This window comes from Manis javanica, chromosome 15, assembly GCF_040802235.1.
Source record: "Manis javanica isolate MJ-LG chromosome 15, MJ_LKY, whole genome shotgun sequence".
Classification (NCBI taxonomy): Eukaryota; Metazoa; Chordata; class Mammalia; order Pholidota; family Manidae; genus Manis; species Manis javanica.
The window spans coordinates 86810972-86827571 of NC_133170.1; the positions used below are offsets into that span (position 1 = coordinate 86810972).

At 54.7% G+C, this 16600-nt stretch overlaps 1 protein-coding gene across 6 annotated transcripts in view; it reads right to left on the reverse strand.

Annotated features, from left to right (window-relative positions):
* GNB1L (G protein subunit beta 1 like) overlaps positions 1–16600 on the reverse strand; it is a 62623-nt gene that overhangs the window by 9755 nt on the left and 36268 nt on the right. For all 6 annotated transcript variants that reach the window (XM_073223751.1, XM_073223750.1, XM_073223749.1 and 3 more), the window contains one exon: positions 12307–12522. In XM_073223751.1, coding sequence (XP_073079852.1) covers positions 12307–12522 — 216 coding nt within the window. The remainder of the gene's footprint in view (positions 1–12306; positions 12523–16600) is intronic.

Here is a 16600-nt window from a genome sequence, read left to right on the forward strand (position 1 = left end):
TATTCATTTGGGATTGTTCTTCCTTCTTCAAGTGTGCCTGGATTGCTATATACTTTCCTCTTAAGACTGCTTTCGCTGCATCCCACAGAAGTTGGGGCTTAGTGTTGTTGTTGTCATTTGTTTCTATATATTCCTTGATCTCTATTTTGATTTGTTCATTGATCCATTGATTATTTAGTAGCATGTTGTTAAGCCTCCATGTGTTTGTGAGCCTTTTTGTTTTCTTTGTACAATTTATTTCTACTTTCATACCTTTGTGGTCTGAAAAATTGGTTGGTAGAATTTCAATATTGTGGAATTTACTGAGGCTCTTTTTGTGAGCTAGTATATGGTCTATTCTGGAGAATGTTCCATGTGCACTTGAGAAGAATGTATATCCTGTTGCTTTTGGATGTAGAGTTCTATAGATGTCTATTAGGTCCATCTGTTCTAGTGTGTTGTTCAGTGCCTGTGTGTCTTTACTTATTTTCTGCCCGGTGGATCTATCCTTTGGGGTGAGTGGTGTGTTGAAGTCTCCTACAATGAATGCATTGCAGTCTATTTCCCTCTTTAGTTCTGTTAGTATTTGCTTCACATATGCTGGTGCTCCTGTATTGGGTGCATATATATTTAGAATGGTTATATCCTCTTGTTGGACTAAGCCCTTTATCATTATGTAGTGGCCTTCTTTATCTCTTGTTACTTTCTTTGTTTTGAAGTCTATTTTGTCTGATATTAGTACTGCAACCCCTGCTTTCTTCTCACTGTTGTTTGCCTGAAATATGTTTTTCCATCCCTTGACTTTTAGTCTATGCTTATCTTTGGGTTTAAGGTGAGTTTCTTGTAAGCAGCATATAGATGGGTCTTGCTTTTTTATCCATTCTATTACTCTATGTCTTTTGATTGGTGCATTAAGTCCATTTACATTTAGGGTGACTATTGAAAGATATGTACTTATTGCCATTGCAGGCTTTAGATTCGTGGTTACCAAAGGTTCAAGGTTAGCTTCTTTAGTATCTTACTGCCTAACTTAGCTCGCTTATTGAGCTGTTATATACACTGTCTGGAGAGTCTTTTCTTCTCTCCCTTCTTATTCCTCCTCCTCCCTTCTTCATATGTTGTGTGTTTTGTTCTGTGCTCTTTTTAGGGGTGCTCCCATCTAGAGCAGTCCCTGTAGGATGCCCTGTAGAGGTGGTTTGTGGGAAGCAAATTCCCTCAGCTTTTGCTTGTCTGGGAATTGTTTGATCCCACCATCATATTTAAATGATAGTCGTGCTGGATACAGTATCCTTGGTTCAAGGCCCTTCTGTTTCATTGCATTAAGTATATCATGCCATTCTCTTCTGGCCTGTAGGGTTTCTGTTGAGAAGTCTGATGTTAGCCTGATTGGTTTTCCTTTATAGGTGACCTTTTTCTCTCTAGCTGCCTTTAAAACTCTTTCCTTGTCCTTGATCCTTGCCATTTTAATTATTATGTGTCTTGGTGTTGTCCTCCTTGGATCCTTTCTGTTGGGGGTTCTGTATAATTCCATGGTCTGTTCGATTATTTCCTCCCCCAGTTTGGGGAAGTTTTCAGCAATTATTTCTTCAAAGACACTTTCTATCCCTTTTCCTCTTTCTTCCTCTTCTGGTATCCCTATAATACGAATGTTTTTCCTTTTGTATTGGTCACATATTTCTCTTAGTGTTGTTTCATTCCTGGAGATCCTTTTATCTCTCTCTATGTCAGCTTCTATACGTTCCTGTTCTCTGGCTTCTATTCCTTCAATGGCCTCTTGCATCTTATCCATTCTGCTTATAAATCCTTCCAGGGATTGTTTCACTTCTGTGATCTCTTTCCTGACATCTGTGATCTCCTTCCGGACTTCCTCCCACTGCTCTTGCATTTTTCTCTGCATCTCATCCCACTGCTCTTGCATTTTTCTCTGCATCTCATCCCATTGCTCTTGCATTTTTTTCTGCATCTCTGTCAGCATGTTCATGATTTTTATTTTGAATTCTTTTTCAGGAGGACTAGTTAGGTCTGTCTCCTTCTCAGGTGTTGTCTCTGTGATCTTTGTCTGCCTGTAGTTTTGCCTTTTCATGGTGATAGAGATAGTCTGCAGAGCTGGTACAAGTGACCGCTGGAAGAGCTTCCCTTCTTGTTGGTTTGTAGCCTTTTCCTGGGAGAATAGCGACCTCTAGTGGCTTGTGCTGGGCAGCTGTGCGCAGACAGGGCTTCTGCTTCCTGCCCAGTTGCTTTGGGGTTTATCTCCACTGTTGCTGTGGGCTTGGCCTGGCTGGGGCTGTTCCTCCAAAATGGTGGAGCCCCGTTGGAGGGAGAGCAGCCAGGAGACTATTTATCTCCGTAAGGGGCCTCTGTGCTCCCTGCTGCCCAGGGGGTTAGAGTGCCCAGAGATCCCCAGATTCCCTGCTTCTGGTCTAAGTGACCTGTCCTGCCCCTTTAAGATTTCCAAAAAGCACTCTCCAAACCAAAACAACAACAGCAACAATGAGAGAGGGAACAGAAAGGAAAAAAAAAAAAAGAGAAAAAACACGCGATTTTTTTTTTTTTTCCTCAGGTGCCGGTCCCAGGCACCCGCGCACTGGTCCTGCTGCCCTGTCTCCCTAGCACCAGGGTCCCTGTCCTTTCAAGGCTTCCAAAAAGCACCCACCCACTGGTCCCGCAGGGAAGGAACGCTCGATATTCTTTGTCCTCAGGCACTGGTCCCACGCACCCGCTCACCAGTCCCGTCGCCCTGCCTCCCTAGCACCGGGGTCCCTGTCCCTTCAAGGCTTCCAAAAAGCACTTGGCAAAAAGAGAGAAAAAAAAGGGGAAAAACGCGCGATTTCTTCCGTCCTCAGGTGCTGGTCTCAGGCACCCACCCACCGGTCCCACAGGGAAAAATGCGGGATATTCTTTGTCCTCAGGTGCCGGTCCCAGGCACCCGCTCACCAGTCCCGCCGCCCTGCCTCCCTAGTACCGGGGTCCCTGTCCCTTTTAGGCTTCCAAAAAGCACTCGCAGAAAAGAGAAAAAAAAAAGGGGAAAAACGCGCGATTTCCTCTGTCCTCAAGTGCCGGTCTCAGGCACCCGCCCACCGGTCCCGCAGGGAAAAACGGGGGATATTCTTTGTCCTCAGGCGCCGGTCCCAGCCACCCGCTCACCAGTCCCGCCACCGTGCCTCCCTAGCACTGGGGTCCCCGTCCCTTCAAGGCTTCCAAAAAGCGCTTGCCAAAAAGAGAAAAAAAAAAAGGGGAAAAACGCGCGACCTCCTCCGTCCTCAGGCACCGGTCTCAGGCACCCGCCCCCAGGTCTCGCAGGGAGAAACGCGGGATATTCTTTGTCCTCCGGCGCCGTTCCCAGGCACCTCCTCACTGGTCCCGCCACCCTGCCTCCCCAGCAACGGGGGCCCGTCCCTCTAAGGCTTCCAAAAAGCGCTCGCCAAAAAAAAAAAAAACTGCTCTGGTTTCTCTCCACCCGCCGGGAGCCGGGGGGAGGGGCGCTCGGGTCCCGCCGGGCTGGGGCTTGTATCTTACCCCCTTCACAAGGCGCTGGGTTCTTGCAGGTGTGGATGTGGTCTGGATGTTGTCCTGTGTCCTGTGGTCTCTATTTTAGGAAGATTTTTCTTTGTTATATTTTCATAGCTCTATGTGTTTTTGGGAGGAGATTTCCACTGCTCTACTCACGCCGCCATCTTGGCTCCCGCCCCCTCACTCTATTTTAATTTTTTTATTAAGGTATGATTGATATACACTCTTATGAAGGTTTCACATGAACAAACAATGTGGTTACTACATTTACGCATATTATCAAGTCCCCACCCACACCCCGATGCAGTCACTGCCCATCAGGGCAGCAAGTTGCCACAGATCCACTGTGTGCCTTCTCTGTGCTACACTGTTCTCCCCGTGGCCCCCCACACTGGTGGACCATGCACGTGAGGGAGCAGAGGGTATATGGGAAATGTCTGTATCTTCCTCTCAATTTTGCTATGAACCTAAAACTGCTCTAAAAAAGTCTTTTATTTCAAAAAAAAACTAGAAAATGTAAAATACTCTTACCATATGATCTAGCAGTTGCTAGATCTTTGGTATTCACTCAAATGAGCTGAAAATTTATTTCCACACAAAAAACTGCACATGGATGTTTATAGGAGCTTTATTCACAACTGTCAAAACTTGGAAGCACCCAAGGTGTCTTCCAGTAGGTGACAGATAAATAAACTGGTTCATCCAGACAATGAAACAGTATTCAGCACTATAAAGAAAAGAGTTTATGAAAAGACACGGAGGAAACTTAAATGCATATCACTAAGTGAAAGATGCCGATCTGAAAGGGTTACACACTGCATGATTCCAACTGTATGACATACTGGAGAACAAAACTATGAAAACAGAATAAAGATCAGTGGTGGTCAGGGGCTAACGGGATAGGAGGAAAGACTAGAAAGCACAGAGGATTTTTAGAGCAATGGAAGTACTGTGTGGTATTATAACGGTGGACACATGGCATTACATATTTGTTCAAACCCATAGAATGTATAACACCAAGAGTGAAACTAATGGAAGCTATGGACTCTGAGTCATAATGTGTCAGTGTGGGTCCAGAGATTGTAATAAATGTTCCACTCTGGCAGAGAAGTTGAAAATGGAAGAGGGTATGCACGTGAGGGAGCAGAGGGTATATGGGAAATGTCTGTTCCTTCCTCTCAATTTTGCTGTGAACCTAAAACTGCTCTAAAAAAGTCTTTTATTTTTAAAAAAAAACTAGAAAATGTAAAGCTGAAGAGTTCAATAACTGAAATGAAAAAAAATCTGTAGGATAGGCTTACCAGCAGATTGGAAATCATTTAAAAAACAAAAAGTCAGGAAACTAGTGACATCAGTAGACATTACCCAACCTAAAGTAGAGAGAAAAAAAAGACTGGAGAAAACTGAGCAGAGCCGCAGGGATCCATGGGAGGACATCACACTGTCCAAACGTACAGCAGCCCCAGAACAGTCAGACGACTGGAAGCCACAGGTGAGGAGAAAACCCTGAAAGCAGCCACGGTGTCAGACACACGGCGTGCGTGTGGACGTAAGACACGACGAGCCCTCTCCCGAAGGTGTGGAGGCCGGAAGACAATGGAACAGCGTCGTCAAAGCCATCCTCCTTTAATTCTACAGGCAGAATTCTTTAAAAAGGAGGTTTAAATAAATATATCTTTCAGATAAACAAAAGCTAGAGACTCTTTCACCGGTAGAACCACACTACAAGAAATACTAAGGGATATTTTTCCAGCTAAGGGGAAATAAAACCAGGCAGCAGCTTGGATCTAGAGGAAGGGCACCAGAGATGAAAATGGGTGGGTAAATATAAAATACTATGTTTTTTTATTCCTGTAAGTTTTAAGAAATAACAACTGATGATTTAATGCAAAGCCAGTTACCCTGTAAGTGGAGTTTACGGTTCACGTGGAGATAAAATCCGCTAACAGCAGCAGAAGGGCTGAAGGGAGGTGAATGGAGCCATACTGGTGCAAGGCTGTGACACATGGGGCCGGCAGCGCGACACACTAGGCATCTCGGGGAAGACTCAGCCTGAGAGCACCACGCAGAAAAGAACGACACGCGCTCCAGCAAAGAAGACAAGAGCGCGCATACTGTGGAACACTGAAAAATAGATATTTGATTAACACACAAGAAGGCGGGAAAGGAGGGTCAAAGACGGAAGTGACAAGTAGAAACAAGTATCAAGGCGGCAGATGCGGGGGGAGAGACACCCTAAATTACATTAAGGCAAACAGACTAGGTGCTCCAATTAAAAGGCAGGTTTGCAAAAGATGCTTTTTAAATGTAATGAGATTGAGATAGGCTAACAATAGGAGAGACACGTGCCATGCAAAGAGGGAACAAGAGAAAGCTGGAGCCACAGCACGGGCATCAGACAAAGGACATGAGGAGATACAGAGGACACTTCACAGTGGCCACTCAGTGGGATGCCGAGACCAGGCTCACGCTCCGGAAGGCAGAGTTTCAACTTCATGAAGCAAAACCGACAGTATAAAGGGAGAAAAAGGCAGGTTCTCAACCACACTTGGAGGTTGCAAGAACTCAGTAACTGGTAGAAAATTAGAGAAAGGGGTTGGTAAGGATGCTGCGGACCGATGCAACAGCTGCAGGACACACGCTTTCACCAGCACCCACTGAGTGCAGGGCCGGAACGCGGACCACGGTGAGTACCTGAATGCTCACACTGCACAGGGTGCCTGCACTGACAGCAGAATTAAACTAGATTAAAGATGTCTAGAAAATCAACAAAGGTTTGGAAATTGAGTAATCAGATCGGGAACCACCTGATCAATGAAACTGCAAGGAAAAACAAAGTATTTTAGACTGAATAAAAATGAAGACACAAGTCAAAATTAGTGGGTCAAAATCTGTCTCCCAAAGGTTGGTGAGGAGACTGGGAGCTGACCTCCGGGGCCCGGAGGAGGTTCAGCAGAACCCAGAGAAGCCCCCAGAGCCCCGGGCGCCATCAGCATGCTGACTCGCACATGCAGGGGCCCCACTAACAGGTTCCCAGTGGTCGGCCGTCTCCGCTTCTGGAAGGAGAGCCTGAGACGTAAGAATGTCCAGGCAGCATTCACGGAACAGAACAGTAATGACCAGGTGCAATCCGTGTGCACCACAGGCTCCGTGAGAGAGACGTCTACATTCAAAGGCAGGCTGAAGGCAACGATCGAACAAATAAAAGCTATTGAAGGGAGCCAGTACCAAGAACAAACCTGGCCTGAGCCGTATCAACAGTTGGCAAATAGGCTTTTGGGCAAAAATCTTTTCCAGAGAGAATGAGGGTCACTGAAGTAAAGGTAAAGCAATTCTCCAGGAAGATCACTGTTCTAAACTTGTATGTTCCTAAGCCAGCCCCAACATGCAGAATGCAAAACTGCCTGGAGTACAAGAAAAGCCAGCAAGGTGTCCAGGGTAAGAGGGTCCACCTGCCCTATGCAGAGGCCCCTGGGTCAAAGCACAGTATCGGGGCCACATGGCTGGCATACCTGACCTGGGGTGCACAGGTACGGCTGTGCATCCAGCAACGAGGGCATTCCTTTTCAAGCACATGTGGAATACGTATGAAAACTGGCCTGGCCTCCACATTGCAAAGAGCTGATATCACTCAGACCTTATTCTCAGACCACAATGGAATTAAGTTAGAAACTGAAAAATAAAAAATAACTGGGTCAAAACAATCAAACATTTGGAAACGTTATAAAAACATTCTAATCAGCTCAGCAGTCAGAGAACAAATAACAATCAGGTCCACCTAGAGAGTGACGAGGAAGATGGTGACATCTCACAACGAGGGCACAGGGCGTGGGGCCCGAGGGCGCAGATGGGAAAGGCAGGCAGGGAACGAATGCGTTTCCCACACAGCTCAGGTCGGAACCCCAGGCTGAGCTCAGAAAACACAGGAGGGACAGGATGATCAGGGCAGAAATGGTAAAAGGGAAGAAGAAAGATTTTAAAAAATCAAAAATGACACTTGAAAGGAAGATAAAAAAGGGACGGTCCTGCCAATACAGCAGGTACTTAAACAATCATTACAAACAACTGGAAAAAAACGTCAGTATGAAAATACCTTGAAGATTTTTATGCCTTCAGACTGATTCCCAGTAAAATGCAACTTACCAAAAATTCAGGAAACCTTGAATGAGTCCAAGAGGAAAATCAGAGCTTCCGCAGAGAAAACGCCTGCCCTAGTGCTCCAGGCAAAGACATGGTCCTACGGAGACACCCCCTCCCCGCCCCGCTGACCGATCCAGAGATCAGGAGAGGAGGGACACCTGCCTCCTGATTCTGGGGTTCCTGAAACCCCAAAACCAGAAGCAGTGCAAGGCAACAGGGGTCGGGGTGCAGCTCGGGCTGCTGAGGGACAGACAGACAGACAGCTCTGAACAACTCTGACGGAGCCCCACGGAGCGCAGAAGGGGACACACTATTTAACAGGTTATTTTAGGATTATATATGGTTGTTTAAATGTCACAGAAATTGAACAATGCTAGCCACTAAATTAACACATTTGGTAAGAAAAGCCATGAGTCCGATGGCCCAACAGCCATTCATGACCCAGACTCTTTCCCCACCGGAGAATGTAGCCTGGTCGCGAGAACCTGCCCAAACCCGCCAGCAGACGCAGCTCTGGCTGGCCTGTGGCTTGGCTAGGATGCTCGCGGCAGGCCCTGCCTCCACGCAGCGCGTCCTGGGGTCCTGGCCGGTGCAGCCGCACTTGGGCAGTGTCCCTGTGGCGACCTGTCCAGCCACCCCCAGGCCTGCCCTCTCTTTCATGGTCAAGACCTCCCGCTCTTCCGAAAGCCTCCGGTCCGTGCCCGGCTCTGACTCACAGGCCTGCGACGCCGCCAGCGCCCCCATGGCCTCCCCTCCACTACCCTCTGCAACAAGCACCTGCGTGTCCTGTACCAACCGCTCTCACCTGGCAGACCCTGGCACAGTGGGGGCTCTGTGTGCATCCTACCTGTGCTGGCACCTGAGCAGCTGAACAGCACACAGCCCTCGACTCTTGTCATGAACCCTGGGGGCCCTCAGCACGGGGCCCCTGCCTCCTCACTGCCCCTCTGCCTTGCCATCCGGCTGTAGGCTCCCAGGCTCCACACACAGGCCCCCGAGACTGGCACAGGGGGCAGGCGACAGGCAGCAAAGTGCACGCGAGCACCTGTGTGTGGGGTTGTCGCCACCTGAGCCCCTCCGGAGCCCCCGACTCGCATGGGCCAGAACAGCGTAGCCGGGAGCCAGGACAAGAGGCTGACCATCACTGTCCTTCAGCCTCTCGTCTGTGACCTTTGCCTCCCGGGGACAGTGAGGAGACCCTTAAGCTTAGGGCCACAGACTTGTTGGAGCCCCTCAGGGCGCTCTCAGGGTCACCTCCTTGGCACCCGTCTGCATGTGGATTTGTTAACATGGGGAACGTTTCCCAGGGAGAAAAGGGCCTGCTTTCAAGTCTGCTTTCTGCAGATGAACACTCAGAGTGCAAGGGAAGGGAAGGGGTGCTCTGGGAGAGCCCCGAGCCGTGGTTCCCACACGGCCGACGTTGGGTACAGGGCAGAGAGTGCCCTCCACGCCCACATCACCACCTGGGAGGGGCCGAGATGCCCAGTACTGCCCCTGGACAGGGATGACCCCACACACACACAGCCACCCTCAGTCCCTTGGGAAACTTGGGGGCGCTGAGGCTACCCTGGCAGGAAATGAGAAGCAGTGGCCCCACTAGGGGCCCAGACGGTAAGAGACTGGCACCCACTGCAGGCCCGTATCCCCGGCAGGGCCTGTTGACAGCGCCAGTGGCCAGAGCCGTCTCCTCTGGTGGTTCCCGAGACGTGGCGATGGGCTGGGCTGTGCCATGGTCCGCCCACCCGCAGGGCCACGGTCTCTCTCCTACCTGTCCCACACATCTTGCTGCAGCCACCCCAGAGGGAGGCCCCAGGCAGGGTGGGAGAAGGAGGCAGGGGCCACGCGCTGGGGACAAGGGGACACCTGGCCGACCAGCCGCGGGCCTGGTGCAGGGAGAGTGCGGTTGGTCCAATTCCTGGCCCAGGCAGGCTGTGGTGGGGGCCTCGATATTACTTAAAGGCCTAAAAATACTGCTGGCCGTAAATCAGCCCCTGCTTCAAGGCCACGGGCCCTGCCCAAGTGTGGGAGGAAGGAGTGGGTCTGTGCACCACCTGTGTCTGACAACAGCCAGGCCCAAACCCCCCGGGGGCTCGAGGGAAAGAGCAGGCGAGTGGCCCGGTGTCACCACGTGCCCCCAGGTGACGAGGTGACCGACGACTCCTAGTCCCCACCGCGGCCCCTGGCTGGGTCTGTCCTGGACCAGGACCCTCCTGGAAGGATCCCTGGCCACCAGGGGCTCTCACTGCGCATGACCTCAGGTGCCAGGAATGCGCACGCGGCACGGCCACCATCTGGTTGCCATTACGCACGCTCGGCTGCGGGAAACCTCATCTGTGTCTCCACTCCCAGCGCCCGCCCGGAGAGATTGATTTGGGCTCGTTAGAGGCAGCGGCAGGCTGCGAGGCCGAGCACAGCTGTGCCCACGCGGCCGCGCGCCGGGGCCAGCAGCTGCGTCACAGCCCTGCGGGGCCGGACACGGCACTCCCAGGGCCCCTGGGGTGGGGCGCCGAGGATGCTGAGGGCCTCGCAGCCCTGGTCAGCCCCCTCAGGGCCTGGGCTTCACCACCTGAGGGCCTCCAGGGCCTCTGCGGCCAGGCTAATGGTGATGTCGGGTGGTCTCTGCGAGGCAGCAGAGCTCAGCGGGGGGCGGGGGAGCGCTCCCGGCTTTGATGTGCTCCCAGGTCCGGGGCACCAACTCCGTCCATACTGAAATGCCTGGCTGCCCTTCTGCTTTAACTTTGCGATTCATCGGTACAGTAAAAGCGCGTCTCTGGACTGGAACGTGCCCCATAAATTTAAGTTTTAGGTTCTAGCAGCTGCTCCCCCAACAACCAGGAGGCCAGGCAGATCTAGGGCAAGACCCCAGGAGGGCCCCTTCCTGGGGTCCAAGGGCCCTGCAGCCAGGCGGGGCTCTCAAGGAAGCTATGTGGGTCTTCAGCCCTTTGCAGTCAGGCTGCTGTTCAAGCCGCAGAGGAATGAGCGCTGGACCCCATGGTGCTGCCCGGTCCCCCACCAGGCTCGTGGGGCAGGAGGGAGGGGCATGAGGGAGAACCCTGGCACCCAGCTGGCCGGGTGGCATTACTATGACTTTCATGCCCACCCAGACCTGGGCCCAGGGTTCTGAGGCCTCAGAGCCCCTTCCTCCAGGATGGAAAAGTCCCGCAGCTCCCACGACTGGGCCTGGCCCCCCTGGGCATCCCCACCCCTGTGGCTGCCAGCCACTTGCTCTGGTTCTAGCCTCCCATGGGACTGTACTTTTCAGGATGCCCAGTGGCCCCTGACTGCGATCTGGAAGGGCACCTCCCGGGTTTACTCTGCCTGACCTCAGTGTCTGTCCCCAGGCCTCCACGCCTGTCACTGCCCTCTGGGTGCGCCCTCTCTTTTGCCCAGGACTCCGTGCGCACCCTGTGACCCCTGCCCCACTGTCCTCACTCCGTCCCTTGTGTGGGTGACCTGGTGGAAGTGCGCCACCCTCAGGGTGCACCCAGGGTGTGGTGACGCCTGACGGGCACTGCAGCATGTCCCACCTTCCAGCTGGGCCCCCTGCCCCAGCCCTCACACGCTCCCAGGGGCTCTTCCCCTGGCTGTGGGGGCTGCAGCGGAGCATGTGCGAGGTGAGGCAAGCCGGCCAGGCTGCTGGGCAGGGCTTCCCCACATGGCAGGGAACCCAAGAGATGCCCTCTGCCTTGGTCTCCTGTCTGGGGTGGGGAGCCTGGACCACCACGGCCCCTGCAACTGGAGGGCAGCCCCCAGGCCCTGCCTTCCAGTCTGCGGGGCTGACAGCCCAGGCGAGGCAGGGCTGGGCCGGCTTCTGCTTCTGCGGGCTATCTCCCTGAGGGCCCCGTGGTGCTCCCTGGGGCCCTGTTCCAACACCAGGCCTGAGTTCACAGAACTGCCTCTCCCAGGAACTTCTACTTGGTCAGGGATCCTTGGCTAATGGGGATTCTTCAGCCAGTCGCAGAAGCCGGTGTGCACCCAGGCCACCCACTGGGACAAAGAGGCACAAGGCAGACCCAACACCTGTACCACGGTGAGGCCTGGACAGGGGGCTTTGGGCCCTCAGCTCCAAGCCTCCATCCCAGACAGGCTGAGCCTGCAGGCTAGGCCTCCCCATGCTGAGCACCAGGCATGGGCCCCAGGTGTTCCATGGGCCATGCGGGCTGGGACTGTCGTCTGAGACGTTAGGGAAGGTTTCCACAATGCCCCACTCTGCCCCGAGACCTCACACCCCTTCCCCGCTGCCCATGAGGAATGGCCTCCCTGGAGCTGCCTTGGAGACACCACAGGGGCGTGACTCCATGGATTTCTCCACATTGGGGCTTTGGTGTATTTTTTTTTTTGATTAATCAGTTCCTTACTGACCAAATTCCTCTGAGTTTTTGCAAATGGGCTTGCATACTGCTGGACTCTACATGCCCCTTTTCTCTAGATGGACAAGACGTGACTGCTATTAACCCAAGGCTTGAGAGAAACCCAAACCATGTGAACAGCTCAGCAGCACCCACGCCCCCTTCTTCCTGCGCCGGCCCTGCGGACAGGCGGGCAGGCACCCCGCCTCGGAGTGATTAATTAGCCAGGGCTCTGCAACAACTCCTCTTCATGCCTAAATATTGTTTCAGCCTATCAGACTGTTAGTGCAAAGCAGGATGAATGACACCTCGGGTCTGGCTCACTGACCTGCAGGGTCTGCTGCTCATCCAGGCTCCAGACAGCCAGCGCCTTCTCTGCAGAGCCCGAGATGCCCCTGGCCTTCTGGGAGTCAAAGTCAAGGCCCATGATGGGCTCCGTGTGGCAGGCGATGCGGCTGCACACCTTCCGCTCAGAGATGTCCCACAGGGCCACTGAGCCGTCCTCATAGCCAGCCAGGAGAAGTGGCCGGGGGCTGGAGTCAGCCTGGGGGGACAGCACAACTGTCAGTCCTGAAGGGTCCTGGTGCGTTTGGGGGGAAAAGGGGCTCGAGAGATGGGCTGCCTCTCCCACTGGACCCTGGGGGGTGTCCCGTGCAGGGAGATATTTGCCATGCTCTCTGCATGCCGCTTGACGGCAGATGCCACAGGCATGGGGCTGGCGCGGGGCAGCATGGGCCAGAGTTGGGGCACCCCTGGGGCTGGGACAGGAGGGCACAGAGTCCAGCATGGCCTGCCCCCCGCTGCTGTGCCTGGGGAAGCCAGGTGTGCGCATCCTCCTGCTGCCCTTCCAGGCCTGGGGCTCTAAGCCAAACTTTGGTGGGGCTGGTCACCTGTCTATAGCCGCCACCAAAGAAAACTGCAAGCTCAGTCTCAATGAAAAATGAACCTTCTGTGCTTTGTCAACGTCACTGTGGAGAAAGAAGCCCCCGAGCTCCCAAACCCGGCGAGTCGCCACGGCGCTGACTGGTGCAGGCTGCGCTCTCGCGGGCCCTGAGCTATTGTGATGGATGAAGGCACAGGTCAGAGGGCCCCATACCCTGGGCACACGCCTCGTTTATCTAGCCTCTGCACAACTCCAAAAAAGGGCCCTGCAGGATTCCACGTCACCCTCTCACCAAGCGTGGTGGTCCTGTGCGTGGTGCCCATCCCAGGGTACCACCGGGAGTGAACCTCCAGCACAGGCCCCCAGGCCACTTCCAGGACACAGCACACGCACTGTGGATACACCGGCTCTTTACGCACATGTGCAGACCCTGCTGAGCTGCCGCGGTTGGTGTCACTTGTGTCAGGAATAACTGAGCACATCCCTTCCCCGGGGAATTTCCTGAGCCAGGAGCTCAGCTGAGCCTCTGTGAGATCCAACCAGGCCTGGCCCTCAGCCTCTGGATGGTCAGCAGCCGGAATGGGGCCCTAGGGGGCTGGGGAGCGCGGCTGCCCCCCGGGGCGCTGCAGTCCCCAGGACTGTCCGCTGCTGGAGGGCAGGGCTGGCGCTGAGCAGTGCATGGTCTCCACGGGGAGGGCCAACAGCACTGCCCACTCACTGGAGCTCCTGATGGTGTGCGTGTGGGCGCTTCTGCCCGAGATGGGCTCCGGGCCCAGGTGCTGCGTGTGCCTCGTGGTGGGCCTCTCCACGGCATTGCCACACGCCCAGAAAGAACCCTTGCTTGGCTAAGCTAGGTGACCTGGGTTAGCCAGAAGGCAGCAGGGCAGGCGTTAACACGAGGGGGTACTACACCCTCAACTCAAGGACGCAGGGCTCTGTCAGAAGGGGAAACTGAGGCAGCAGGGCACGGTGAGTGTCACAGGGGCCCTGCTGGCGATGGGAGCCAAGGAGCCGTGGAGGAGACAAGTGCGTGGGGGGCACAGCCACTGGGAATCCTCAGGTCAGACCTGGTTGGGAGGACGCCTCCCGTACGCGCCCAGAAACGCTCATGAGATCTATTTTTCTGGCGATAATATGTATTCACACAAAGAATAGAAAGGAGCTGTGTGAGGGCGTGAGGCCCCTGGCAGGATCCTGTGCCTCCTGGGGCCCCCGGCAGGCTGACCAGGTGAGCGGTCAGGGGCGGCCGGGGACACCGCTCCAGCGGCACTGCTGCCCACTCCCTGTGGTTTTACGACAAGGAAGAGCTCTGTTTTGGCATCGCTCAGATTACCTGATTGGAAATTTTTTCTGCAGAAAAAATTATTTACACCACTTTCCCCCACAGATGTAGAATGCTTCAAGAAGCGGCCGGGCCTCTGGCGCAGCTCCCTGGGGGCGGCTGTGCCTCTCTGGAGGGAGCCTCCTCGCAGGGCAGCCTGCTTCAGACCTGAATAGGTGAGCACCGGGGGGACAGCCTGGCGCTCGGCACCTCACCCATTTCTTTTTATAGGAGGAGGGTTGGACATTTATTCATGATAATTAACAGCCCATACATGGTATTCCTAGAGCAGGGCTGTGGGTCCCCACCTGCCAGGCCTCGGGCTGCCCTCACTGCCCAGGCCCCATGACCAGACCTCCGGACCCGACCCACAGCGGGTGTGAAGAGCTCCTCGGGGCCCCCCAGGGGCCCCTGCCCTCCACCCCAGCCGCCTCTCCTCCCCGAGCACGTTCTTCCCACATCCAGGGCCTTCCGCTGCTGACACACTGATCTGGGCAGCCTCGGCCTGCGTGATGCCTGTGGTCTCTGGGTTCCAAATGCCTTGCCTGATTCAGGAGCTGGGCACTACCGACCCTGCTACCGGGGTGCCAACAGGGTGGCCAGAGCAGGAGCCAGACAGGCTGCAGGGGCTTACCCCACAGCTGCCAAGGGGACCCAGGTGCTGAGCTCCGGACCCGATGCTGCCCCTCCCACCTAAGCTGCAGGCCCTCCGCTTCTCTCCTGGGGTGCGGGGCCCTGCGGCCCGCCGACACCCCGGCAGGTCAGTGCTCTGGCGGCCTTGGGCCTTTGGTGGCCGCGCTCTTGGTGCCAAGCTCCTTGACACAGCGAGGACCTGAAGTCACTGTGGAGACCCACGCTGCCTCCCCGTCTCTGGGCATGCTGGCTGGAGGGGCCCTCCTCAGGCAGCGCCCCAGTCAGTGGGGATCCCTCAGCTCACTAGGGGACCCCGAGGCCCAGTGGCCGGGAGCCGGCTCTGAGGGCTGGCGTGAATGACCTCTGACACTTTATGTGATCACCATCCTAACAATCGGGTCAGCTGCTTTGAGGAGCGAAACAAGAAGACCCCTGAAGGTCTCAGAAAACGACACCATGTCAGGCCGCCCTGCCACACTCGGATTGGTACCTAATGACCTGGACCTCCGGGTTTGGAGAGGAGAAGAAGGGACATTTCAAATGAATATCGACTTTTTTTAAACACAATGCTTTGCGTTGCATTTTGTTAACTAAGAGAGACTCGATTTGTCCTTCTGTCAACTGTATTAATTACCTTAACAAGTTTGTACATCCTGTTTCTACACATTTTTCTGCTGGTATTTTTACATGGTTATGTGATGACAGTGCTTCCGGGGACAGCAGTGACGTCCTGCCCCGGGACCGGCGAGTGGGGCCGCTCCTGCTGAGCCTGCTGGCGCCAGGAGCTCCGTCCCTCAGGACAGTCTCAGGGCCCCCACCCCCTCAAAGCCTGGGGACTTCTGAGAGGTGGCAGCAGGACACTACAAGCTCAGCTTGTCAGAGACCCCAAATTCCCACTGGAATGTTCTTGGGTAAGAAACTACGGGGATAGGCAGGTCCCTGGAGGGACAGTAAGCCTGGGGCAGGGTCATGGAGTGCCTGCCCCATGGACCTGTCAGGCACACAGACATCTCCAAACTGCCTGAGCCCACCTGGTCTGACTCTTACAAGGACAGCAAACAGGCCGCAGGGCACAAGGCCGGAGCCCTTCCTGATCCCGGCTGGCTCAGGGCAGCCTAGGAAGGTGCTGGTGAGAACTGCCTACAGGCCACGCTCCAGAGGGGGGCACTGGCTTGTTACCTGCTCACCAAGGTTTCTCCAACAGTGAAGATATGGCCATGAGTCTGCCAAGCAAATACCCAGAACACCAGCTCTGCTGCACCCAACACCAGCAGCCCCAACGGGTGGAAATGGACACTCTCAGTATGTGCTGACCTCTGGGGAGTGGGCGGTGGGGCCATCCCTTGAGGGGCTGGGGCCTCTGGTGAAGTGGGTGGCCCCACAAGGACCCCTCCCCAGCCTCAGGCTTGGCCTTCGAGGGACAAGCATCCTGGCAGCACGCAGACCTCTGGACCCCTTTCTGACCCCCTCCCAGCTTCTGCTGCCGGCCCCGGGAGATGCCTCCTGACCCTCTCTAATCAGAGACAATAGTCAAGAAAGCAGGAAATGGCTGTGGATCAAAAGTTCCAAGTGTGGCCGCAGGCAGTCAGCACGCTAAGCCCACTTCTGCCTCTCTGAGGCAGAGGAGGAACACAGATGGATCCCGACAAGGCCGGGCTGCGCAGGCTTGTAGGGTTAGTCAGCACAGCGCTCCGGGCCAGGCCAGGCCGCAGGCTGGGGCATGGGGAGGCGAGAGGCCCACGCGGCCCCAGGAGGGGCAGCTCCGCTGGCTGGCTGTCCCTGCTC